General features: G+C 36.2%; 6 protein-coding genes across 11 annotated transcripts; 3 read left to right on the plus strand and 3 right to left on the minus strand.

Annotated features, from left to right (window-relative positions):
* Window positions 1-1,323: 1,323 nt before the first annotated feature.
* LOC114526441 (putative RNA exonuclease pqe-1) lies at window positions 1,324-8,353 on the plus strand. 2 transcript variants are annotated; one of them, XM_028548041.1, is made up of 14 exons: window positions 1,324-1,552; window positions 2,252-2,305; window positions 2,420-4,068; window positions 4,330-4,449; window positions 4,651-4,854; window positions 5,029-5,317; window positions 5,505-5,648; window positions 6,021-6,134; window positions 6,270-6,343; window positions 6,660-6,764; window positions 7,105-7,220; window positions 7,348-7,486; window positions 7,832-7,952; window positions 8,088-8,353. In XM_028548041.1, exons 1-14 carry the CDS (start codon window positions 1,453-1,455, stop codon window positions 8,192-8,194), a joined length of 3,336 nt encoding a protein of 1,111 aa, XP_028403842.1. In that variant the 5' UTR covers window positions 1,324-1,452; the 3' UTR covers window positions 8,195-8,353. The 2 variants fall into 2 exon arrangements, with proteins under 2 accessions (XP_028403842.1, XP_028403843.1); XM_028548042.1 differs by having other exon boundaries at window positions 2,423-4,068.
* Window positions 8,354-8,420: 67 nt separating this feature from the next.
* Window positions 8,421-11,314, minus strand: LOC114526225 (N-acetylglucosaminyl-phosphatidylinositol biosynthetic protein gpi1-like). Its single transcript, XM_028547749.1, has 3 exons — window positions 9,584-11,314; window positions 9,227-9,481; window positions 8,421-9,030 (listed from the first exon to the last, which is right to left on the minus strand). Exons 1-3 carry the CDS (start codon window positions 10,896-10,898, stop codon window positions 8,783-8,785), a joined length of 1,818 nt encoding a protein of 605 aa, XP_028403550.1. The 5' UTR covers window positions 10,899-11,314; the 3' UTR covers window positions 8,421-8,782.
* A 78-nt stretch (window positions 11,315-11,392) lies between these two features.
* LOC114526226 (PHD finger protein 24-like) lies at window positions 11,393-14,851 on the plus strand. Of its 2 annotated transcripts, XM_028547750.1 has the most exons (8): window positions 11,395-11,730; window positions 12,457-12,642; window positions 12,865-12,943; window positions 13,022-13,131; window positions 13,260-13,352; window positions 13,498-13,667; window positions 13,854-13,949; window positions 14,225-14,851. In XM_028547750.1, the coding sequence occupies exons 1-8, from the start codon at window positions 11,494-11,496 to the stop codon at window positions 14,331-14,333; spliced, it is 1,080 nt and encodes a 359-aa protein (XP_028403551.1). In that variant the 5' UTR covers window positions 11,395-11,493; the 3' UTR covers window positions 14,334-14,851. The 2 variants fall into 2 exon arrangements, with proteins under 2 accessions (XP_028403553.1, XP_028403551.1); XM_028547752.1 differs by lacking the exon at window positions 14,225-14,851 and having other exon boundaries at window positions 11,393-11,730; window positions 13,831-13,904.
* Window positions 14,852-14,920: 69 nt separating this feature from the next.
* On the minus strand, window positions 14,921-16,489 carry LOC114526228 (tetraspanin-9-like). Its single transcript, XM_028547755.1, has one exon. It carries the CDS (start codon window positions 15,933-15,935, stop codon window positions 15,018-15,020), a length of 918 nt encoding a protein of 305 aa, XP_028403556.1. The 5' UTR covers window positions 15,936-16,489; the 3' UTR covers window positions 14,921-15,017.
* On the plus strand, window positions 16,489-24,027 carry LOC114526223. 3 transcript variants are annotated; one of them, XM_028547746.1, is made up of 22 exons: window positions 16,489-16,884; window positions 16,959-17,042; window positions 17,412-17,521; window positions 17,772-17,903; window positions 18,127-18,270; window positions 18,513-18,580; window positions 19,355-19,419; window positions 19,561-19,676; window positions 19,783-19,975; window positions 20,122-20,205; window positions 20,295-20,434; window positions 20,671-20,775; window positions 20,914-21,045; window positions 21,153-21,237; window positions 21,473-21,654; window positions 21,833-21,922; window positions 22,233-22,451; window positions 22,605-22,720; window positions 22,838-22,972; window positions 23,167-23,254; window positions 23,412-23,535; window positions 23,776-24,027. In XM_028547746.1, the coding sequence occupies exons 1-22, from the start codon at window positions 16,812-16,814 to the stop codon at window positions 24,003-24,005; spliced, it is 2,715 nt and encodes a 904-aa protein (XP_028403547.1). In that variant the 5' UTR covers window positions 16,489-16,811; the 3' UTR covers window positions 24,006-24,027. The 3 variants fall into 3 exon arrangements, with proteins under 3 accessions (XP_028403547.1, XP_028403548.1, XP_028403549.1); XM_028547747.1 differs by having other exon boundaries at window positions 16,715-16,809; XM_028547748.1 differs by lacking the exons at window positions 16,489-16,884; window positions 16,959-17,042; window positions 17,412-17,521; window positions 17,772-17,903; window positions 18,127-18,270 and having other exon boundaries at window positions 19,359-19,419.
* A 381-nt stretch (window positions 24,028-24,408) lies between these two features.
* Window positions 24,409-26,223, minus strand: LOC114526227 (protein FAM151B-like). 2 transcript variants are annotated; one of them, XM_028547754.1, is made up of 2 exons: window positions 26,108-26,223; window positions 24,409-25,313 (listed from the first exon to the last, which is right to left on the minus strand). In XM_028547754.1, exon 2 carries the CDS (start codon window positions 25,306-25,308, stop codon window positions 24,421-24,423), a length of 888 nt encoding a protein of 295 aa, XP_028403555.1. In that variant the 5' UTR covers window positions 25,309-25,313; window positions 26,108-26,223; the 3' UTR covers window positions 24,409-24,420. The 2 variants fall into 2 exon arrangements, with proteins under 2 accessions (XP_028403555.1, XP_028403554.1); XM_028547753.1 differs by lacking the exon at window positions 26,108-26,223 and adding an exon at window positions 25,860-26,076.
* Window positions 26,224-26,392: the final 169 nt, after the last annotated feature.

Genomic DNA, 26,392 nt, shown 5'->3' on the forward strand with positions numbered 1-26,392 from the left:
TTAATGATGAATATTAAAGCTAATGCCTAGAGGTATTCGATGGTATGCACTATGCATGGACTGAATAAACTTAAACTGAATTGCGTTGCATGACTGGGACGTGACTCTCTAGTATATGATAGACAATGCATAGTTTAACTTGTTTACACTAGACAGTCGGTTTGACGTTGATTATATCCATGATTTGTATGTGTATGTGCACTGCATCACTGCTTCATATAGCTATATAATATAAACGTTGTTATACAGTTGTCAATCCAAATGGTGTTCTCCAGCACTTAATTTTCTATACAATTGTTCGCTTCACACATCAATATCAAGAATATAAAAACAGTTAATTAGCTCGGTTTCAACTGTGTTATCACCAGTTTCAGCCTGAATGATGCAATGTGCGGTTTATGTGCTCTATACTGCAGGTCAGTATGCTTGAAGTTCTCAAATGTCTCGCGCGTAGCACAGTGTACAGAGTGTAATTGGTTGAACACGGACTCTCCAGAGTTAGACAATCAAGAGGGATAGAATAAACATAGATATTCGACTATGTTGATCATGCATTCGCAGAAGAGCATAAAGTTCGTTTCAATTCAGTTTTGAACTAAATTGAAACGAATGACTCATCATTGACTGAGACGTGATCAATTGATTGTTGAAAAAACTCTCTCTAGTATGATAGACAGTGAACTGTTTTCACTGAGGGTATGGCTTGACGTTGGTCATATATCCGTGATTTTAGTTCCGTACAATCGTGCACATTGTGACTATATATAGACGTTATTTGTTATATACAGATTGTCAATCCAGATGACGATTTCCAGCACATTAATCTTATGCAAGTCTTTGCTTCACGTCATTACATAGAAGCCAGTGAAGATAAGCAACTCATTGTAAATCTACATTGATTTTTTCCTGATGAGAAATCCCCGTTATCGTTACAGTGGGCTATATAGATAGTTGAAATAATGCAAAGATATTATAGTAAAGAAATTAACTGTAAATAGTTTGCAATCAATTAGATTATGGTTTTATAGATGCACTATACCAGTAACTTTTCCTGGGAACGCCCCCTAAGGCCAGATCCGAACCGTGTTAATGGAAATTTTAGGACCCTGTTTTTTTTTAATCTTCACATCATTATTAAACATTTCATTTCAATATAGCACTCGACCATTATATTTACTAGTAATGAAAGAGACTTGAAGCTCTGGATTCTAATATTTTAGTAAAGAATATCAGTCCAGTTAATAAAGCAGTCAGTTACGAATTGATTTACGGCGCTTTCCGATAGCGCTCCGAAAAAATTGTCAATATAAAAGTTGATGGAAATATCGGACAGTTGACTTTTGTCTTCACTCTTTTATAGAACGTATGTTGCTAGTACTCGCCAGTTAAATACAATATGTAGAAAATCGCCAATGGGCTATTTTGAATAATATATTAGTTTTGTTTAAGATTATGTTTCCTTCTGGCGGCTATTTTCGTAGTGCAAACTGTCCGTTCTTTCAACATGGCCTTTGTCACAGACCATACTGCCATTTTCGCCACACAAAACCAGGTATTAAAGATAGAACAATTATATTTTTAAAATCCGCAATGAATTGGTATCTTCTTTTTTAGACGGGTAGTATAACTTATTACCCTTTCTTAAGTTCCAAGTGAGGACCTTGTAGGCGCATTTCCAGTATTTTGAAAAAAAAGTTAACTAGCCCATATTATAAACATTTTATAATCTAATACTAGACAGTAGACAATAGGTAAATGAATTTTAACGTCAAATTCATGTTATCGCACAACAGAATCCAATATTCTTGTCACACATACATTATACATTCATCAACTCTATAAGCAGTTAGCCCTTGTGAATAAGGTGTGTGTGTATAATAACAGCAAGCGAGATACTTGCTATGATAATGTTCAAACCAACACAACAGCACTGAACTATCTTCATGCACTTTTAAAGAATTTCAGTCGGGTCAGATTTGCATTTGGAGAAGCAAGCCTGACCCTGCTAACTGAACACTCGTAGCTCACAGAGAAACTGGCAACCTTGTGACGCTGACTTTACCAGATGATTTTGTTAGGTTTGCAGCTCTGAAATAGTTTGCTTATATTGCAGTATTCAATAGATTAATTATTGTGTAGGCAAATTAAGAGGCTCGCATAGATGTTTGTTGACTATTTTTTTTTATTTTTGGCATAACATCAATTATGTACACATGCTGACAATATAACAAATGAAGTTTTTTTGTCCTAGAATACAAACCTAGCTCAACACCAAGTGCCAAACAAATGCAAATCACTGTACCAGGTACTTAATATAGTAGAAAAATGCATAATATTATCCATAATGTAAATACATGTCATCTGATCCATTATGTTTTGTGTATGTGTTAAGATAATTCTCGTCTTATTAAATTACTAGAAGCAGTCCAAGGAGAAAGCAAAGTTGTCAAATCATCATATCAACCTTTCAAGAGTACAAAGGAAGAATCAAGAATTAAGAGCAAGACTTTGGTGAAAGACAAGGCTGATGAAACACCAGATAAAACAAGCCAATCAACTACCTCTACCAAGCCTCTGTTTAAGAGGACTGCTTTAGAAGAAAAACTGATTGCATTTTCAGAGAATGCAAATGAATTCCTTTCTGACTCTGATAGTAGTGATGTTGAAACTCTGCAAAAAGAAAAAAAGGCCTTAAAAGGTTCCAAGATTGAATATAGTGTTGCTCCAGAAAACAAGGCTGGAGGAGAAATCTTAGGCACTATCTCTAATGAAAGTACACCAATTCTCAAAGAAGGTGCTTCTCTTGCAGCCAAAAACTCTCTACCTGTCAATAGTGTAGTTACAGAAGGTCAAGCTAAACAAGAAAAAACAATTACGAAAGGCTCTGTTGGTAAATATAATGATTTAGAAACTGGTGAAAATACAATTTCTCAAAGTGTGAGAAATGAAATTAATAAATCTGAGAATTGTGAAGGGAAGAATGCAGATAAAGAAAAATGTCAGTCAGAAAGAACTCAACATAAGTTATCTAGGGATGCACCAACAGATGCTGTGTTATCTGGAAATGTTGAAGACAGCAGCAACAGCTGCAAAAATGAAGTTTTGGAAAAGATGGAGATTGAGAAAAGTGATAATGAACAAAATACTAAACCTGAGGAGGTTAAGAGTCTAAACAGTATAATCAGCGATCTGCAAAAATACGGAACTGGAATTGAAGTGAAAACTAAAAAGGACAATCATAAAGATGAAATTGAAATTGGTAAAAAAGAAAAGCCCAAACCGGAACCTCCTAAATTGACGGATGTTAATTTTTTCAGTGCAAATGTTTCCAAGCAAAGTAAAAAGATTTCAAAAGACGAAAAAAGTCCTAAGAAGAAGGATGCTACTAAACTTAAGAAAGAAGATGAAAAACGCGAGAAATTGACAAAGGAAAAGAAAAAGCTGAAGAAAACATTGAGTGAAAGCAACTTGGGGAATACTAAGGAAAAGAGTAAAATTCAGCGTTATAAAGAGTTAAAAAAACTTGTCAAAGATTCTGAAAAAAATATGGATGCCGTCAAAGACCCTGATAAGAGTTCACCTTCAGGTTCTAGGGAAAAAAGTCGCACCAAAAAGGCAGAGAAAGGTAAGGAAATAAAGGAGCCAATCAAGAATGTTAAGAAAAAGTCAACCACTGCAGAAACATCTGATACAATATCGTCCTCTATGATGGATAAAAAACCTGAGAAACGACATAAAGAATTTGTGCAGAAAACGAGTGTTATGCGTGTTTCTTCGAATCCTGAACTGAGTTGTAGGAAAAGTGTTGTCGAGTCAGATTTTGATAATAGTATGGAGGACGACAGTGAGGAAAATGAACTGTTAAGGATATTTAATGATTATGATCCTGGCGATGAGCCAGATATTATGGATAGCATGAATGACCATGTGGATTTTGAAATGAGGGATATATCAAATGATGCCGTTCAGCCAATGCCCAAATCTATAGGACAGAAGAGATCATCTGCAGAACTAGAGTCGATTCCTGTGGGATTTAAAAAACAGCGGGTTGCACATCAGCCTGGTCTAGTAAGTCCCTGCTCATGTTTTTCGGACTTGCGGCTGCAAGTGGCCGATCTTTTGTTCTGTGTTTATAGTAGACAGCTAAGTTATGTCTACAGCTATAAAATTGCAAAGTAAAACTGCTTATTAAAATACTGAATGCGATAACGTCATAACGTCAACTACATAAATTAGAAGGATAGTTGTAAAGGAGAGGTTTTCTATTTCGTATGAAACTTCAATGTACTACAAACGATTTTGCAATCGTTTCATTCTGCTTATTTGCAGGTAATTCGACGTGCAACAACATCAAGAAGTAATTCAAATCCATTCAGAATTTTGCCTCGTCCTTTGCAAGGAACATTGGCTCCCCCTCCACGTCAACCTCCTCAGTCTATTAAACCCCAGGTACGCTCGGGTTTCTTCAAACACTATCATGCTGTGCTTTTCATATACGGTGGTCAAATAATTACACTTTCATATTCATTTCTTACTGCCATATTGTATCTAATTTTGTATAGTTTTGTATTGTCTGCGGTAATGTATAGTGTTTTTAAACTGGTGTGTATTGAGTTAAGCCTGTTAAGGAATAAACTTTTACATCTTCAGGGAGAAAGAGATCTAGTCTCGTCAACTCATGTGAAACAGAGAATTACACACTACACCAAATCTTCAGGAACTGTTTTTCAAAGACCCAGAATAAGGCTGGAGTATGGGGCCAAGGTTCCGCAAAGTGTGAGGCAGAAATACCTGGATAAACTCGTCGATGAATATTTGAGTACGTACGAAGATCAACAAGAAGCATTCAATAAGGTAAACTAAGTCCCAACATTTTCCATTTTTTTTTCTAATTTTTTGGAACCTGGGTAGTGAGCTTTTATTAAACACTGTATTTAGAGTTCCTTTTCCCCCCCAGGTTAGTTGCATTGCTATTTGCTATCTACAGGTGTTTAATAGTTTAAAATTGGTTCTCATCTCATGTAACAGGCAGAAAAAGAAGAGAAGGAGATTTACATAAAAAGTCCAAGACGTCAAGTGTATATCAACTTGTGTGTAAATCTTATCAAGAAACTACGTGATGTTACGGAACCATCAGACGTGGATGGTGGTAACAAACGTAATCCATTGGCTACTAAATCAACGTTACCCAGCCCGAAAAAAAAGCTTAAAATTGACCCCACAGCTTCGGCAAGTGTTGCCAAAGTTATTCAAAGCGTTGAAAATAATGTCGAAAATAAACCGAAGGGTGCAGTATTTGAAGATGGCAAGATAACAGGTATACATGACATTCGAATCTAGTACCTAGTCTCTCTCTCTCTCTCTCCTATTTAGCACAGAATGAGTAGATCATGAGGGACGAGAGCCTGGGTACAAAAGTATGAAGAACCTCCAGAGTAGTCAAGACGGGAGCTCTGGATCATAGACGATGATTAGATATTGAAGGGTTTCTAATATTTCTTTAGAGGAAGAGTTCTATACTCGAATGCAGAAATATGTATTGGCTAAAGAGGAATTGGAGGGAAATGGGTACCCTCGACCCTCTAGTATTCCAGGTCATGCTGAGATAACTGATGTTTACTCAAAACAAAAAAGAAACGTAAATGATCGTAAGTACTGGCACTAATAAAATAGACCTACTCCGGTTTCCTGCCTCCTCTGCTAGCCCCAGATCCCGAAAGTCTGAAACCCTTTGAATCGTTCCCTAGTACTTTTTCACGTTCACAGAACACAGGGTTTGTGCTACTCCGAAAAATTATTGGAACTCCCGGAGTTGAATTCTCTGGTCGCTTGAGATGCCTTTGCACTTCATAGGGGCTCCATGCGGAACGGCGTTATAAGAATTATTGTCAAACCTGATGTCGATTTGTCCATATATTTTAATTTTTCCTACTGTCTTCTGTTCATTTTGGGATCTGCGATATTGGTGCTGAAATTAGTCAATAGATAAATAAATATTAAATATAGGTATACCCTTGCAGCTACACGCCATATTTGCTGTCGATGTGGTAAGGCATTCGTGATCTTAGAGTCTGGAGAATATCCCAATAAAGAGGAGTGTGTCTACCATCATGGTCGCTTGCTTCGGACCAGAAGTAAGACGATCTTACATTCTTCTGTCACATAACTATTTAGTTGTACAGTATATAATCAAGGACACTGTTTACTCGGTTTAAATAGTTAGAGTCGTCTGGGTTGATATAGTAATGCATTCTCGCGATCTTTTGCAGCTGCCGGGGAGATAGTGACGTCGTATACATGTTGTCAAGGTGAATCTGGATGTATAGGATGCTCTATTTCGAAGGTCAGTTGCAAATCTAAAAATAGGCAATAATGGTAAAAAAAATTGGGGGCAAACAAAGTATACTCGACTTTTCGCAAAGTGATCACTAACTCTCTGTTCGTGATCGTGGAACAAAAAACTTTGGTGTTGAAGTGACTCGAGACTCCCTTAGCGTAAATTCTGTGCAATCTGCTAACAATACTGCACTTGAGTCGTGAGACTTTACATCACACGCAGAGTACCCAGGAAAACCGACCCAATAACAGAAGTGAGCTCTTTAAGTGAGCTCTTTGAGCTCTCCTTAACGCACAAAAGTGACAACTATACGTCTTTTTAGGCACATGTTAGACCGACGTACTGGTCTGAAGAAACAGGATTTGCTGAAACTAGACAAAATCCAAAACCGACAAAAAAGAAAATTTATGCCTTAGATTGCGAGATGGTAATTATTTAAAGACTTATTGAAATTTAGTGCTCACTTATTGATACACAGTATATTTTGCACTAAAACGCCATGCGCGGGTCACTATGGAAAGGTAGACCACTTGTTTATTGACCACATTTATTCGCATCGTTTTCGTGAGATGAAAAAGAAGAGGAAATTCTTTCGGAAAAAGTTAAGAGTACTCTGGTCGTTCCGTTATTTTTTCGTTATTTTCCGTTATTTACTAACTACATCGAAGATGGATTGTTGTTAAATTAATAGTCAGTTGTCACTACAAATTAATAAGGGTTGAAGTATAGTATATATCCCTAAATATACTGATATTTTAATTATATAGTGTTACACGTCAAAAGGCCTGGAATTGACTCGAGTTACTGTGGTAGATTATAAATGTGAAGAAATCTACGATACTCTGGTGAAACCAGAAAACGACATTATCGATTACAATACAAGGTATGGCTGAGTCAGTTATTGTGTTTTACCACTTGTGAATCACACTTGAAATTAATGTGTTGTATTAGAGTAATGCCAAAATGTCATGCTACTTGCAAGTTGTCATTTGCTTGGTCCTACATTTTAGATTTAGTGGTATAACTGAAGAGAGCATGATTGGAGTGACAATGTCATTACGCGATGTTCAGTCTGTATTGCTGAGCATGTTTTATGAGGATACCATATTACTAGGTCACAGTCTGGAAAGTGACTTAAGATCCTTGAAAGTAAGTCATAATAACGTCACAATGGCCATTTCCATTCCTAATGAGAGACCACATGCAGTAAGTTTGGTATAGGGCAACCATTTTATTACGGTTGGTCAAGGAAGACGTCTTTTTAATGGTCAAGGAAGACGACTTTAAAATGAATGATGCCAATATTTCGTTAAATAGTTTTAATGTGAAAGTAGTCTTAAACGACACAAACGCAAAATATGTAGCGTGCGATTGTAAGGAGCCCCTATAACGTGGAGATCGTGAAATTGAATCTTACCTTTACTACCTTTTTAATCTTCTAACGAAAATACGTTGTGTTTTCAGTTGGTAATTTCAGTTTTTCTCCTTCTTCAGATAATTCACAGTACCGTTGTCGACACTGCAATAGTATTTCCTCATCGTCTTGGGTTACCTTATAAAAGGGCCCTGAAAACATTAATGGCTGAATATGTGAGGAAAATAATTCAGGATGGCGGTACGAAATATAAAATCTTTTAACCAACTTTGACTTCTGGAACATATTCCGTATATGATGTATTCCCATGGTATATTGTGAATTTATGGTGTAACATGAGTTTGCGCAATTGATCGTAATGTTTTTCCTTTACAGCAGAGGGTCATGATAGTTTAGAAGATGCTGTGTCTTGCGTTGAGTTAATGTTATGGCGAGTAAAGGAAAGGGGGGAAAACATGAAAATAAAAGAACGAAAGAGGTGACTACTTCCAAGCAAAGAGTGTTGTACTCACAGGTGATTGGATAAACGGTGTCACGATAAATAAAGATAGTTATATTTTTTCAAAGAAAATGTGGCTATACAAATAAAAGTTCATAACGACACGAGGTTTGCGTAATGAGAGGTATTGTTGTCAGTCTCCAACAAAAAGCGCGGCAGAAATAACGACGTATTTCATTTTTTGTAATTAGTTTTAATTCACTGTCGTGTGAAATTTGATAACTGCAATCATTCAAAGATCCCTTCAGTAGCATCCCATACAAATAGATATATGAGCAATTAATTATCCATCCATGCGGAAAAATCTTTACCAAAATAATGTGTTTATCCTATTGATATCATAATTTTCATCTTATCTATTTATACTCATTTTTTTCTTATGTCCAGGTTTTCCTGTAAATTTCTTGCAGATCTCCTAGTTGTTTACCTTTGGAGTTCCTCTTTTATCTAAGCACATTGGTAACATCTGATAGAAAATACATTTCTATTTTTATTTATTAAGGTTGAAATTGTGACAATTAGGTCACTCAAAAACTTAAAAATTTTATTCTCCAGCACTTGGTCATTTTCTTTACGGCTTGGTAATGATTTTTCCAGTTAGGAGTTTATAAAGTATGCCTTCACCAAATATGTCCCTATATGCTGTTTGAATCACACCACTCATGCAGTTCTTGAAAAGATCTCCACATGGCAAACATTTATGCCTGAAGGATAAATACTGGCAAGAGTCTGGTTGTGTGGAATTGACATTGTCAGCATAAAAGACATCTTCTGTTCTGGGGCCACATGAGATGTTCATGGTATCAATGATAATTTGCCCTTTTAAAACAAGAAAATAAAAATAATAAGAAACTGCCTTACATTACCTTATCCACAAAATATATGCCTAAGTACACTACTGAGAGAATTGATAAAGATCCATATCATGTTTAACATTGAGCACAATGCCTTGACCTAATTCTTTTAAAAATATAATGGAAAGTGTATGATCAAAAACTTTAGAGATATACTATACCTGGTAACCTTTCTGGATGTACAATATATAGCCATAAACCAAAGAATGGAAATGTATTCACCAATGCTACCATACCATATAAAAATGATTGCACCAAAAGAACCAAAATTCGTAAAATGGTGAAGACAATATAATAAAGGAATATGGTAGGAAAGAGAAACAAGGAGATTGTAAATAGCAAGGTTCCAATGAACAATCTATCAACATCATACTCCACAGAGTCAACTCTGTTTCGGAGGGAATTCCACTTCTTGCCTAAAAAATATAGAAAGAAAACATTTTGCAATTAAGATTTGCAAGTTTTTTGGGAGGATGGTTTGAACTTTTGAATATGACTATGAATCAAATTTTACTCACCAGTGAATAACCTCAGTAATGATGCCAAGACATGAATCTCTAGACCAAATAGTCTTGCAGCATAAATGTAGAAGCAATAGATGTGCACGGTTAGAAGTGACAAAAGATCACATAACAGTGCGATCAAAAATGTTACACCAAGACAACCAGCTAGGGTACATCCTAAAATAATTGTTGGTAAATATGCTTCAATGAAAAAGAGATAGCTTGTCCACAAATGTACATGATAACTATAAAAATTTCCAAGGAATTGATTAAGTGGTATGTTTAGCTTGAGACCAGCTGGTGAACCCATCAACCATTTGAGCAAGTTGGATAAGTGTTCTGCAATATTATATTTCTGACCAATAAGCCAAGAAGACATTGACAATGAATGCTGGTTCAAGAATACAAAATAAATTACCAGGAATCCCAAAACAATATCAACCACTAATGATATAATCAGATTGCCATTGGTTACCAACTTTGAACCAATATTAACTTGCTCCTGTCTTTCTTGTTTGTTGATGAACATGTCATGAAGTTGGTTCATTCTATGTGACAACTGTTTTGCAACAAACAGGTATTTAGGTAAATATCCAAATAGCACAGTGGCAAATATAAGCCTTTGTTGAACCAAACTGAGAAGCCATGAAACTGACAGAAACAACAATTCAAATGCAGCTGGGACACTGTTACTCCTATTATTAGTGTCGTTTCCACCAGTTAAAATGGAATGCTTGTCTGTTGTACTATTTACTTGTTGACCTTGAATCCCGTTTATGTAACGTTTTGAAAATTTTCTTCCTTTCAAGGAATCCAAGGTAGACTTATCCGTATCCATCAAGTACCAACAACTCAACTTGGAAACGCTTAAGTTCTGTTTTAGACAGACAATGCGAACTTCAGTGTTAGGTGTTTCCTTGATATTGGAATGTTCAAAGGGTGGTGTTCGTTCCAAAGAAAATCCGGAGTTTATAAGTAAAAGTAATTTTCCAGGACAAATTTCATTAATTGATATCACAAGAACACAACATTCTTTCAATTTAGCCTCTTGTTTCAGAACTTCAAGCATTCTTTCGTGGTCAGCATTGTGTATATTGTTGCAAACCAATCCAATTATAAGATTCGAACTTGAATTATTTGAGTCTTGATATGTGAAATATGGGATTTGACTGCATTTATTTTCAGGCAAAGGAACAACATCATTCACATATATTATTTTATCTCCATTGCCATCGAATCTGTTGCGACCATATAAAAGAAGATCCTGTGAAGGATGGTGTGAAAAAGCATCTTTTGCAAATACAATATCTATTCGCAATTTGGCCGCCATATTTGAATTGTTGTTATATTGTATGTTTCATGAAGTAAAGGCTCGACACATAATCGGCACAATACCACCACGCCCAATTTATACCACCCCAAAGTTGTCTCTAGCCTCCTCCGCAGGCATCTCTCATCTCTTATATCTCGTGGTTGATGACAATATTTACAGCAGTACTGTAACAGTCCTGCCTGGTCGGCCACTGTAAACAACATTATGAACAATAATAGCTTTCTATCACCTAGATACTACGGATTTTTACCTGTGGTCCTAAACAAGATTGCCTGCTCAAAAAGACGTGTTTTCGTATCCAAAAATACGTCTAATTTAGCTTTAGGAGCTCACTTGCATTAAAATATGTGGTATGTGCTGCCGTAGATTTATTTTAAAGCCATAATTATGGACATTATATGCATGCGTAAGTAAGCTCCTTAGCAACGTCAATTTACCATGGTAAATGTTGTGTTATTTAATCCCTCAGATCATTTTAAAACAATAATGATTTGATTAAAGATGGATACGGACTGAAATATATACATTCACCATAATTTAATATGATATACAGTTTAAAGTTCTCCACATCAACATAGACAGTTGTTTAGTTATGGGCACGGGTGCTTCAAAAGCGAGAAAGAAAAACAAAGTACGTCAAAATGCTTTGGTTGTTGGAAGTTTACAAGTGAACGCTCAACGATCTAGAGATGCCACAAATCACACTGAACCTGAGGAAGAGACTAAACCTATTTCTTTAGTAGACACATATGAGGTGAATGATTCACTTCTCTTTAAAGGTGGAACCAGTGGACAGTTCGTACCATACTTTAAAGCATGGTTAGTCAGGGTAAGTGCCATGTATCACTTATGCCAGTAATATGAATCATTCGTAATTGCGCGTACTTGGTTCGGTTTTTCAACTGAATTGTTTATAGATGGTTTGTTAGGAAAAAGAATGATTATAATTTTGTTTTATTATAAAATTGAGGACCAAACAAGGACTAGTACTTGGGAAATTGAAATGCTGGTCCTCCGGCAGGAATCGGATCAAAGTTTAAGGCCCTAATCTGGAAACGTAATTGTGTAATAATCAGAATGAATTTTATATCAAACAGTCGCTAAGCACATAAGTCATTGAAAACTGGAGTGTTATTGTTGAATTATTTTCTTAATTAAATTAATATTGACATTTATAGAGAAAATTGAACCACGACGAATTCTTTTTACGCTTTCCTGTGTGTAGTGTAAGGACATATATATATATATATATATATAGGTCATTTTTCCTCAGCCGACAACGCGAACTTTGAACAGAACATAGGTGTATTAACCTTTGCGTTGACCTAGGAGATCAGCGAAGTCGAAGTTTATCCGGTCATATTCCACTGTTTTACTAATTGCAATATCCAATGTCAGCGATATAAAGAAACTCCCTTTGCCTTTTTTTTCATGAAATATACTACTGCAAGTAACGGGTTGAATTCAATGGTTGCAAACAGCTTAAATTTCGGCAAACGTCGAAGTTAATTTGTAACGTATTTACTAAACGTTGTAGTTCTTTGATTACCTATAGGTTGAAGCCGATGAACTTTGTTCAATTTGCTCGAAGTACAATGGCAAAAAAGTTTTCCCGTGTCGTGTCTGTACTCGAGTATTTCATGAAGGATGTTTACAAAAAACACGAAAGTTGAATGATAAAGATTCCAAAGATGCCTTTTCTAGAGCAGGAACCGACCTTGGATGGAGCTGCCATTACTGTGTATGTAGCCTGTCTCCAACATTACTGTGTATGTAGCCTGTATCTAGCCGGTATATTGTTAACACTAAACGCCTCTTCTTATTGATAGATTTTATTAAGCTAACCTGTTTTACTTTAGCGCAATGAATTTCCAATTTATCAGTTTTGAAGATTCTCGCTTCTCAGTTTCCTATTTCAATTTCGATTAACTATAGTTAAAATTTCCCATTTCAATAATCTTAGGAGAATATCACACTTTTGCTTTCTGATGACGAGATGCAAAATCTCATCGAATATTTTGATGAATTCGATATGAACCAAGGTAAGACTAATATTAGAACCACTCCGTTTTTTATGCTATGCGTGCATTCAATTAATTTCTTGCAATCCTCATGATCAGACACACAGATTGAAAAATCTGAGTACGTCAAGATAAGAATATTATCTATTGAGAAAGATAATCCGGAGATGGAAGTTTCAGCTGAATTGGAGCAAGATCTTGAACGTGAGGTTAGTCCAATTCATTATAAGATGTATTTAGTTTAATTAGTTTTAAACCCACCCAGATTCGGCGGTCATTTACCGATATACTTTACTCATGCATTATGGATACAAATGGTTCAGTAATTTGTTTCTAGTTCAAAGCGATGGATAGGAATGATACAGGTACGATTGATTGGTGGGAATTCGTCAATCACGAGGCAGTGAAAGTTCTAGGACGAAGGGATAAGGTAAAATATCTATGAAGTACTTCACTTATAATACCGACTTCTACTCTTTACTGTTCAATGAATTGTATAAATCATTACTGTGTCTGCATGGATTGTTTTATGAAGTTCGTGAAAAGGTGTCAATAAATGATTTTGATCTTTTCAGCGTTCCTTATCCAAGCTCTTAACTAAGCGTGAGATAGAAAAAGCACGAGACATGTTTCATTCTTACGATCGGGATGAAGATGGTTACATCTCGAGCTACGAGGCGATGAAAGCTTATGAAAGATGGTTCGGACAATTAAAGATCCCAAACGATAGCTCAAATCCTGATTGGTAAGAACTCACTGTACTTTATAAACCACAAATTAATAATTTCCATTCCTGGTGCACCATGCATGAATGAGGACTGATGCGAGGTGAATATTGATGCATGCAAGTATGCCTGTGAATGTGATTCGTGTATGACGTAAATTGTAAGTAATCCCTCATGCACTAGGTTCTCAAATATATAACCCACAGGTTCTCAAATTCAAGTTACTTGCAACATCAAGAAGTTGATGGACATATCGATGCGCATATGAAGATATTAATGGATGCTGATGCAGATAAAAATAAGTACGTTGTACATAGTTTTCCTTAAAGTTATTGGCTAAGCAAAGGAGCTATGAGGTCGTTCCTTGCTGTTCTACGTGATGTTCTTCGGATGAATGTACCACTATAGTGGATCAAATCACTTTTTTCTCTCTGCTTCCTACCGTTTTAATGAAAAATGCAAAGTCAATGAAAATGTTAATTTCTTGCACGAAAGATGGAAAACTAAACTCGCTTCGTGGCTTCGTGAGTGCACGAGGACAAAGTATTCACCATTTTTTATTTTTCATTTTTTCTAGGTTAGTTTCGTGGCAAGAATATTTGCAAGATCAATCGTTGTATCTCTTGGCAGCTCGTCCAAATTACTACATTCCTCCCAACTTAGATGCAGGAAAGAAACGAGTTTAGTCTAAAAAAGTTTGACCGAATTGGAATCAAAATTAACTGATTCAGTCGATAGCAATCGCCTGGTCAACAATGAATTTCGATAAGCAGGAGACTCAACTCTCAAGGGAAGTTAAAGGATAGAACCAGCACCTGTGAGTTGTGGGGGCAGTGGTTCAATTACACCATGCAGTGGTCATACGTACCGTACGTGTGTTAATTCAAATTTCGGTGTATGCCGGCAAATGTATACGCGTGTGGCCTAGATATTATGGCTAATTTTAAAATCCAATCCGAACGATGCTCGCAAGTTTGAGATTGGATTTAGTTCGCACTCGTTGAATAAGGCTACCGATTTCCAATTAATCCAATTAATCCTATACTCGATATACAGCGTGTCCCCAAAAAAGTGCCCTTAACAGCAAAAGAATGATTTCGCTAAAGGGTACTTTTTAGGGTACTTTATTTTAAATGAATTATTCATACTTGAAGAATTATCAATCATTCACATTCCTATTTCCAAGGAACCTTTGTACACCATTTTGCACTTGTATCTAGGTAATACATGTATGTATCAATGTCTGTGTTATTTATCCATGCAATCCGCGCATATTCATTGCATTATTACAAGAATTATGTGTGTTCTTTTGTTCTTGGCCAGCTAGCTGAAAATTGCTTCTTAAGAATAAGATAGTTCTTGAATTGCGTTCAATGGATCAAACCTCTCACACGATTAGAGGGATTTTCACTTCTATAACGACTAGCGTTTTGTGTCTTATGATATTTATATTTGAAAAACAAACAAACCGAAAAGGCAAGACCTACTAATTGTATGCCTAAAACCCAGGCAACAATAGTCCTAAAGAGGTGAAGATTTTTAACAAAGTAATTTCGGACGTGCTTGAAGCACCCGTCGGTATTTATAGCGGCGAGTGACGCTGATGTATCTACCGTTCCGTGATATGCCTCTTCTAGCCAAGTGTCATTCTTTAGGCAACTACTGGGAACATTCATTCTATGAAGCTTACCCCATGTTGTATTAAACCAGTCAGTGTAATCAATACATCCACAGCAATGGAATACGTTTTGGAAACTATCAATAGACTTTGTCAAACCTTGAAAATTTTTCTCCTCGTAAAAATCCATTGTTAACTTGATGTCCTTGATAATACGCTGTTCCACCTTCTCTTTGTGAAAACTAATCACAGCTATGGCACCGATTTCAAAGCTCAGGAAGATAACAACCACGGCGAGATAGATGCCCAGTATAAGATGACTTTCGGTGTGAGTACCACAGCATGCTAATAAGACCACAACGATTATGATACACCCGATACTCAGACATAGATCAGAGCCTGAACTATAACCGCCATAATCATTCCCATTCATTGCAGAATCCTCGTAATCTCTGCTGGATAAATATCTGTGAGCTCCCATAGAGCCTTTTAATGATATGCCCACTCCTATCAAAGTCCAACCAAGCAGCCAGAAAAAGCCGTTTAAGATAAAGACGAACGTCTTAGCGAATTGAAAACTGATGCGTTTCCAAGGTTGAATGTTTTGAGGCTCGTCTAACTCTACTTCGTTAGCCAAACTGCAGTATTTGGTCTGCTCAGGTTTGGTCATGATGCTTTTTGATCCAAAGTGGCAAAATTTAGTTGTGTTGGTCCATATTAAAGGTGTGAATAGTGAAATAATCCACAATACTACTCTGAAGATGTCCGTTACTCCGTTGTTAAAAGATATTTCCGACAGTTCCTCTATATGTCATTTGGTAAGGTTTTTAGATCTTAGTTCTTCGTAGGAGTATGTATGACCGTGTTAAATCAGTCCGGAACCTGTCATAAAATTCCTGTACAAGAAGACCACAGAGTACAGAGTATATAACCATATATATTTTCATGAACGAATCACTCACAAGTTTTAATATATGTTGTTAGCAACAGGTGAAGTGTTAGACTCTTTGATCTAAGGTTTGCTTGACTGTAGTGCAAAACAATAGATTGTAGACAAAATTTCTGGTACCTGTCCATTTAGCAGATCCCGTCACTCTTGTCTTGATCATAGTTGACAACCGTAAATATAAACTACATTGCTACAAATAAGCACTGCAAGTTTACTTCTTTGTCAAGTGGATTGCTAAATCGTATTGCCGTTGCTATTGGGGCTGCAAATCTTGGAAAATCAATCGTCAATGTGTAAACATCAGCACATGCATACACAAGGAATTGAGGGAAAACTCTATCAGGACATCTGAGACATTTATAATCTGATAGTTTTATCTGTTAAAACTATCAAGCCATCTAAACATTTTATCAGCAATCTAAACATTTTATCAGCAATATTCTAAACAATCTATCATGTCCTATTGTTAGTATCGTATTAGGTTAGATAGAGGGGTCCATAACTTCCATTTGGGAGTTTTGGGTCAGCCCATGGCCCGATACTTCATGTAAACTGCCACGAGACAACAGCAGTTATGGGATAGGAAAACAAAACAGTATGTCTAATTTGTTGTGTGCGTTCATTTATTTCTTCTGCATTTTGTTATACATAAATCTAGTAACATTTGCAGGTAGGGCTGTGTTTAATACATATTTGTAAAAGTATAAAGTTGATATATCTAATTTAATCTTTAACCTACCGTAGGAGGCAATCTTCCTCAACTTGGGTACGATGTTCTTCAAGTTAGCTACACGGGACGTCCAGTTTGTGCATTCTTTAAACATGCAGGTACCGTGAGAACGATGGGTTTAGCCTTTTATTTTACACGCGTTTCACTTATGTATGCACTGCAAAAACACTTGAGGTTTCTAGATTTTATTCGGCATAGCTGTCAGGGCTAAAGGGAGACACTAGCGTGGTTGCCTATAAATACTGTATATCACTTTTATGTATAAACTCATAATGCAATTTATAAAACTTTCCAGACAGTCCTAAAGTTGCAAGAAATTTGGGTTGGCGTTTGGTATTCCTATTTTGCCTCAATGTTTTGGGTGTTATACAAACTGGAAGCAGGGTTTAATTGTTTAGCAAGTTAATTTCTTTGTGCAACAATTGGTCTTAATTAGTTTCTCTGTATTTTGTCAACTATTAATAAAGGTACTTCACCAGAGTATGAGGACTTGTTATCAAATTTCCTAAAGACTAAAGTTGCAATCAACTATGCAGACTGGACAATTGGTTGTGTAAAGATTGAAGATATTCACCAGGTTTTTAACAGAGTGCAGTTACCTGATATCAATTGATAGGAGACTTTCAAACACTAAATCAATTCTGCCATATTAGACAATAGGAATGATCTAGAGTATATTATTTATATTGGAAGTTGTGCAAACACCAAAGTCGGTTAATTTTCCGTTAAAAGACTAAAGGAAGGCTAGCTAGCTAGGGAGTCTCATTTCAAGTTAATGCATGCATGGTTACAATAATAACAAAAATTTAATGTTAATAATTATATAGATATCACCACCTCCCAACTTGTATCCAAATGTTGTACCATCCTTGCAATGTGACATTGGTATTAAACTTCCTTTGGAATTTCACTTTCAAAATAAATCCCTGAAATCTTTGAAGAAATGGTTCAAGCATGTGGTATGTAGCGTGTATGTATGTAGCGTGTATGTATGTAGCGTGTATGTAGTGTGTATTACAGCTACAAATGTAAATTGACCATGTATCATTCCTAAAACCATATTTTCCCAGTTGTAGGTCATTTCAAAATTCCTCAATAGACCCCTGACTATACCAGTTAGCTGATCATTGGCTTGCTGACTTAGTAGATCAGGTATACTGTTAACTTCAATTTTTTTTCAAGTCAAAGGAACATTCTGCTCAACCAAGGCTTATGACTACATTATCTGAGTTGGAAAATGTCATTTTTAATGATACTAAAAAAGTCACAGTTCTTATGGTAACTGAAAAGGAACACTTTTACATCATGAAAGACCTAGTGAGGAAGGTGTGTACTGTATTAATAACTGAAGGATATGGTGTGAGAAAAAAGGACTGACTACCCCATAGAAATAATGTAATACTGGGACTCAAAATATTATCACAATAGGAAGGAACAGGACATTAATTACAGATTTGGCAAAGCGAAATACATTATATTTTCACATTTGGAAGCTTGACCTATAGATGTACATATAAATTATAATTATCTTTCAAACTCTGATTTCCTATTTTTTTACAAATATGTAGGTTAAAAAATACCAAAGCGATGTGCCCTTTAATGTATTGATAACAAGACCAGATTATATGCATTCTTGGTAAGTAAGACCACTTTAAATATATCTTATTTAGAAATCAAAAGCTTCGGATTTCATACAGACTGTAAATTTTATTTTAAAATTATTCTAAAACTCGGAAACGACCGTCTTCTAACTGCGATCGTTCAACCCTTACAAGCCCTTGATTCAATGACAAAAATGCAACATACATAACAAAAAACACTTATGGTAATAAATGAACATTCAGGACATAGTACTTTCTGGTCACGTCACATCTTGAAGAGATCTGTATCCATTTGATCCCCAAGTCAAATTACGAACGGTCACTGTGACCAAAAAATTTTAGTACAAAACATTTTAGTACAATTCCTACCTCTAAACCAGATTCGTGTGTGGTTCTTCTTACTGGAGTCCCACTGTCAAAGCATCGAATCCATCATCCAGTTTTCGTTGTGAGGTCGGCATTCCCCTAAATCATTCATATAGGCAATTTAACAAGGCACCATGAAGCGAGCGCGCCGAGGTAGTCAGTCAGTCTGAGTTAATTAGGAAAGTTTCATTGTCACGTCAGTAATTAGGACAATTTTACTGTGACGTCATAAATTAATTAGCACGTAACTTGCGACACGCGCTAGGCCTATAACTTAATTCGAGGCCTGTAAAATTAGAGTTTATATCCAGCGGCCTAGAGCCCTTAGTTCCTGTCCTAACCCTAACTGACCGGCGCTATCATCCATTACATACATTACATACATGCGTGTCTAGAATGAAGATGTATAGTAATGATCTTATTTTTGTATATATTTGATCAAGGAAGCAAAAAGACTCATTCCACAAACATCAAGATTTCCCTGCTGTACTTTTCTTTACTTACGAAGGTTCGCATATGAAGGTTTCGTAGTTTTCTCGCCGGCGGCTGGCCTGTGTTGTGTATTCTCTTATATTGCCATCATTAAAACGCTTTATGATGATACAAAATATTAGTCAACAAATGCATGATTTATCTGTGTTGTTCATAGTTTGGGTGACGAAGAAATCACCTGTTTACATTATACAAGGCTATCATGAAGTTTCTTCATCCAACATTCAACTTGCACTCATGGCTGTTACTGCTAAATATGTTTTTATGGACGAGGTTTGTTCATTTTATGAATTTTGATCGTAAAATATTCCTACGGAAAAGTAACTGCGTAGTTTGGGTAAAGGTTCCGCCTCTCTCTTTATACTCTATTTTGTTTTAGGAGCGTTTCCTCAGCGAAATAATTGATACGAAATACCAACTGCCTCCAAAATTGGTGTTCGTATTTTCGTATACCAATCCTGATTCTTTGAGGTACTTTTTGACATTCAAAAAACTACACAAACAATTGGAGTGTGCCGGTGCTCTGTTGGAATTGAGGTTAATGGACATTGGAAAAAGAAAGAATTCTTTAGGTAAGAAATATTCAAAAAAATGTTCTGCTCTTCCGCCAGATTATATTATTGTTTTCTAGTCGGAAAACGCTGATTGAAGCTGGGTTCAAAGCCAATTATAATTTCAATTATGAAACGAGAGCTGACCTATACTTTATGATATCTAGTTTTTTCTAGACATATTAATGGAACAAAAATAAACAGTTTTCCAACATTTGTACTCTTTTGGCAGGAATTGACCGAAACATACGGTAAGATTTCGGTAGAGAGTAACAATACTCACGCAACTGCCCTCGAGTTCTTGAAATCTATTGATTTCATATACTTATTATTTTGATAGAAATCAAAGTGCGCCAGGAGATTTTCAAAGATCTTTCGAATACTGATAAATTCGTTTCTCTAATGGTAAAAAACGGGATTTTGAAAGAATGGAAAATAAATTATGATCGCAATGATCATTGCATTGGAGAGGATTATCACGTACGTTATCAACGAACGTTTCGCGTTGGTGAATGTTTCCATAGATTTGCAGCTTTTGCATGTCTATAAAACGAGGCTTGCTAAACAAAAGATGATTTTATCAAACTTTTTCGTGATTTCATCAAACGTTTCGTGATTTCATCAAACGTTTAGGCCCAATGCACTATGGCTTTATGCAATTCATTATACCTGATGGCGTCATTCATTCACATCGTTTTCTTATAAATTCAACTCAGGAATGTGTAAACCTTGCCTATCCTCGTGGGGTATGTAAAGCAAACACAACAGTTACGGAGGATGACTACTCAAATAATATCCCAACGTCAAGACGACAACTGAAGGTGCGGGTCTTTCTGGGAAATAAATGAACTTCTTGAAGTGATACTGAAGTTTTCAGTTTATAGTTCTCGCTCTTTTCAAGTCGACCAGACGATACCAACATGCCTATATAACAACATGCATGTATTTGCACCCTGTAGAAACGAAGGACGACAGGCAAACGAAGAAAGGTTGGAAATTTGACAGTTCTTACTGTTAACGATTGGTCTGGGACCATCGAGGCCTCCAGTTCTCCCTCACCAACCAAAAGTGATTCCCCTTTGTTATCTCTGGTAAATTTGATCGTACTGTTTCATAACTCTATTTATATTCAGAGGTAGTGTGTGTATCTTAGCAACCCTTACCTTATTTTTTTTTTAAATAACTCATTTTCCACCAGGTATTCTTTATCGTCAAGAGATGTCGCTATTGTGAAATGATTATGCCACAAATAGAGAAAATATCCAAAACAATTAAACGCTCAGGTAAGAAAATTTACGCGCATGAGTCATGAATTATACATATGAGTCATTATACAGTTATACATTCATTATGCAGTTGGTCTTTATTGATCAATCGAATTCAATCAAGTGATCAATCATAGTTTTTTGTGGAGGCTAATACGGAATTATACATCTTTTTATTTATCCGTAGTTACAAGTTTCAAAATTTTTCTGTAATAAGAAGTAATAACCTATTTGTTTGGTTTACCTTTACCAGAGAATGCAGAAGTCTACTTGGTAAACTGTTCAGCAAGTCCAAAGATTTGCGCGGATCACCACATCCGAGGATTTCCTTCTTTAAAGTTATTTCGTAGGCTGCCATGGTCTCATCTTGGTGGTTGTGCGACAGATAACCTTCAACAACAAAATATTGCCCTGGATTATCACCGGCCTTTCGAGGTATTGAGCAAAGGAGATGTTTATCGACAAGTGAAGCATAATTCTAACCATCAAACGAAGCGAATCTAACCTTAAGTCACAACAAAAATATTGCAAGTTCTAACAGTTCAGAAATTTAAAATGTTTCAAATTCTAATTTCTTTTTACCATGTTATATACATGTATTTCAATTATTTAGCCAATTGACATGGTTCTAGAATGGTTTTCTAACTCGTCTCTTCCAAGTGTGAGAAAAGATTTTCTACTTAGCGACATTCCCAAACACCTTGTAAGTGAAATAGATACATAGTTAATGAACCCGTTAAAACCAATCTTGCTGTTGTTGTGATATCGTAGGAACTTCAATGCTTTTCTAGTGGTTGCTGGTTCGTAAATTTTCGGGTGAATAACTATTAAGGACCATTAAGCATTGTCGCCTCATCATGCCATGTTTTAAAACGACAGTTTTAAGCATAATTTTTCTACTTATTTACCTAACAATACTCGCGACGACAACGAGAATACTTAGAAATTAAAGAATTTATAGCTTTATATTAACTTCAAATACAATATCAAATTTCGTTTGTTTTTCCTTCAAGAATCATGACGTATATCTGGTTGGGACGGTCATAACCAGATCTCAAGCACTGCGCTTCTTGCCGCCCTACAGCCACAACAAGTGGTATCCGTACACATGTTTCCAAACGGCGTGTGAATTATTGCTTGGTAAAGCATTTTGTTACGTAACTATGACCAGAGACTTTGGAATTAGCGAGAAAATGAGAAAGACAAAGAATAAAGATCTGTTTTTGATCGAGGTACGGATAAGTTATATGGAAAAAAATATCAACGTCTTCCCATTTTCCTTGATACAAGATTGAAGAAGGAAAGGGTTGAAAAACGTTGACTATATAGCAGTGAAATTGGGATAGTATATTCTCACAGCTAGTTCGTTTAACGTTCCATTTTAGTTGCGGTTACTTCGAAGTGATGGAATTGAGGCCAAAATATTTGAACTTGGTGTTCCTTTAGAAAGATCCTTGGAAGAGAATGATTCAGAATTACACAAATTTCATAACGCTCACAGGTTGGAGTCTTAGAAAAAGTTTAAATAATCAAATTTTGTTAGCGATGTCGAGCTGAATTTTGGTCTTATGAAAGTGAAATGCATGAATGAAGTAGACGATTACGTTATTTCTTTTAGTTATTTTATCGAGAAAGGGTTTCGTTGTGAGGATAATCATCCACGATGCACAGAGTTCATTGTAATGTTTGTCAGAGACCACTCACGACTACCCGTAACTCATTTGTCTCATGATGGCTTTCACACGATAAACAGGTATTCACTTTCATGCAAAACCTATTCCCAAATGTCTTAAATGTCGGTATTCAAGCTAGAAATGTTCTCCATTCCTCAACCGTACGGATGCGGCCTGATAAATGTGGGCTAATAGTGCCGTTCTTTGAATCAGTATATAGCTACTCTATATATACGGGTTGACAAAAATATTTATGCTTATTTGCTTTGTATAGTGATAGGTCTGGTCAGTCAGAGGAACTTCCTGTTGTTTTAGTCTTAGCTCATAAAGAAAACCTGACAAGTCATAGCTCATATACACAGGTACGTTTGTTAAAATTTGTTTTTTCTTGTTATATGGCTGCGTGTTGATTGTGGATGCAGTGATAACAGTAACTATAATGAGCATGTTTTACCTGTGGTTTTACTTATCCATAATGCCCGATACATCCCTTGATATAATTCCTTTATTCCTTTGTAGGAAATTAATAAGGCAGCGTACGAGTTATATCGTGACGTGATATTTACGTCATTAGATGTCGATGAATATCCATGGTGGGCAAGAAAATTCGTTCCCCGCGATTACGACAAAACACAACTGGCGAGTAAGTATGCCGGATATCCCAAATACACTCTTCAAGTTACTGATATAATATCATAAGTAGGTCTTAGTAATTGTTTTACATTAATTACATTAAGTTGTTTATCAAGCTACCCGTTTCATATCTGCGGAGGGAATTCTCACGTTTTTTGCGTGGAAAATGGCGTTATCCCCGCCAAAATCAACCAATCGATATAACGGCGTTTATAAAACTCTAAATTCAACAAAATGTTTTTCAATTTAGGCCAAGCAGACTTGGAATATACTGCACCATTACATCATTACCCAAGACTCTGTATCGTCAGAAAGTCCGATCATAGCCAAGCTGCATTTTTACCTAGTTTAGAGAACATGGCTAATGGTAAAAATATTCCTAGAATGTTAAGAAAAATTAACGCTCAAAAAATAATCGCATTTGTAAAACGATATTTGCAAAATCCTCAAGAATTGCTGGTCATTACGGAGGAATTTTAAAGAGGGATTGTAGGTATATTGATTCGTGTGACGTAGGCCATATAACGTATGTCCTATTTTATCAAGAAATGTCACTCTTTATTCTTTATTGACGCAGGACGTAGCGAACACCGTCTTCATTAAAACACGTCATTGTTGGTCCTAATGTTCTTTACAGTTTAGAACCCACCTCCTACCTACCCAAGATATTCATTTGTAGCTATATTTATTGAACCATATATTTATAACATATTTATACTTTTACCCAACAATCATTAATGAAAAGCTTTTGTAATTTTTTAGTGTTTCTTTGCATATCATCTCTATATATTATTTATTTTTAGGTTAGAAATGTAGTTTCCAATTTTGCTTACTTATACTGTGGTCAGACCATAATCAGACGCTCTATATATTTCTCCTAGTCTGATTGTATAAATTAGAATTGGAATTTTAGTATGAATGAAACGAAAGAGGAAAACATTAAACACGCTGTAAAACTTAAAGTACTGATACTTGTTCCTTTGCTTTCGTCGCTTTCCAATGCCTTACGAAAGGCATCGTCTAATTCTGGTGGCAAATCCAGATAAAGCCGTCGTTTATCAATCTGTTTTGTTAACCAGACCAAGTCTTCAACTTTAACATCATCGTTGACAGAGGACCAAATCGTGAGCGTGTATCGGGAACTGGTGTCTAGTAACCACTTAAGTGGTTCCCAGGATTGTCGGACATATATCGCACGAATAGGGAACGTGATGATTTGCGTTGTATTACGACAAATGGTTTCCATCTCTTGCACCATAGCCCGAGTGTAACCTTTGTTTGTAATACCTTTATGCCATTCCGTTGTCCAGCCCAGAGATAAGGTGGCATTTGGGTACGTACCGGTACATGTCGTGATAAAATCCGTGGCATCCACGGGGGGATTGGATTGTGAGTTAGATCCAGGTCCAACTAGAATGTCTGCGTTTAGCCACAATGGTTTGTCAGTTGAGCTGTACGCTTGTTTTAAAATGCGCATTGCTGGTTCTACTGCCATTATAGCTTTGAAGTCAAGTTTAATTCCTTTCCTTGTCGGTTTAAGAGACATGAGAAATGTGTTCAAAGTTAAGTCGCTGTCATTATCTGGTGGGTGCGCCATAATGGGTTCGGTATCATTTCTATTGTACCTCATCAATACATCAGCCTCAAACATTAAGATATCGGTCTTCATGAATTTATTAAGCTTGTCTTTACTATTCACAGCGTGAGCCCATGTGATGTCTTTAGCGTCCGTTTTGTTGAAGTACTCTAAATCCCCAAACGGATTTGGTTTTGAGGACATCATTTTCCCTGGAACAAATAGTGACAGGGATAAAAATACATTTTTACTATACCATTTATGGAGTAGACATGGACTATGGAGCACAAGTAAATTCAACAAGTGAGACTGAGAGGTTTGAATTGTCATAATTATGCACATATGAAATATATTTTTTGACTAATTTATTCAGAGCAAAACACGAACCAGATTGCACATAAAATCAACCTTTTACTAGAATCCCGTAGGTCGTAACAGCACTACAGCTGTATTAGCTGTAGGCAAGTATATTAAACACGATAGGTCACAAAGCACCTCGCCGATAACGGGCAAAAGAAAGGCTCACACGAGACAGTCGAGAGAATTTAAGTCTAAATGTTGGTGATGATGAGTCGTCCAACAAGGCAACAACTGAAAAGTTTATACTGGTATGATAATGAGAGCTAGTCGAAGAGTGATTATATTAGTCACCATAGTATAGACTGGTCGTATGTATAATGCCCTAACAATTTGGTCGCGTATGTATTTAGAAATGTCAGTTTAATCATTTGAATAATATAACATGTGCTAAAACATACCTGACATATTTGCTAATATAAAGACCGGCAGACTACAGAACAATAATAAGCAAATTACGGATGTTGTGAGCAAATTCATCTCGTAGCTTTGAGAGTTTTATTTCTTCTCAAACTTAATTTCTCTATCTAATACCGCGCTTTCAATGAGATGTTTTCAGGTTGATGGCAACCATTAGCGACAATTTAAAAGAATAGACAAATGGTAATCATCTGAAACATGATATTTACCACAGAATCTCGATACCTACCCTAGTTAATCGTTATTGACATCATGGTGCCTCGGGTTAATAATTATATTGGTGGTGATTCTACATCGAACCATCTGCGGACCGAGCGTTCTCGTTTAATACATTTTGTTGTACTGTTGAATCGGTCACGTGCATTGCCGAATTAATCTCAGTGGATTACGATTCAGGGGTATTGAAAGGCCGAGCATGGATAAAATTGGTGCGGGCTGGAAGGTATTTAAGAAATGTTGGGCAAGGTCCTATAGCAAAATGAAATAGCTATTTCAGGGCACAGGTATACATGTG

Source organism: Dendronephthya gigantea, unplaced genomic scaffold (assembly GCF_004324835.1).
Source record: "Dendronephthya gigantea isolate DGI-Jeju-01 unplaced genomic scaffold, DenGig_1.0 000038F, whole genome shotgun sequence".
In the NCBI taxonomy this organism is placed as follows: domain Eukaryota; kingdom Metazoa; phylum Cnidaria; class Anthozoa; order Malacalcyonacea; family Nephtheidae; genus Dendronephthya; species Dendronephthya gigantea.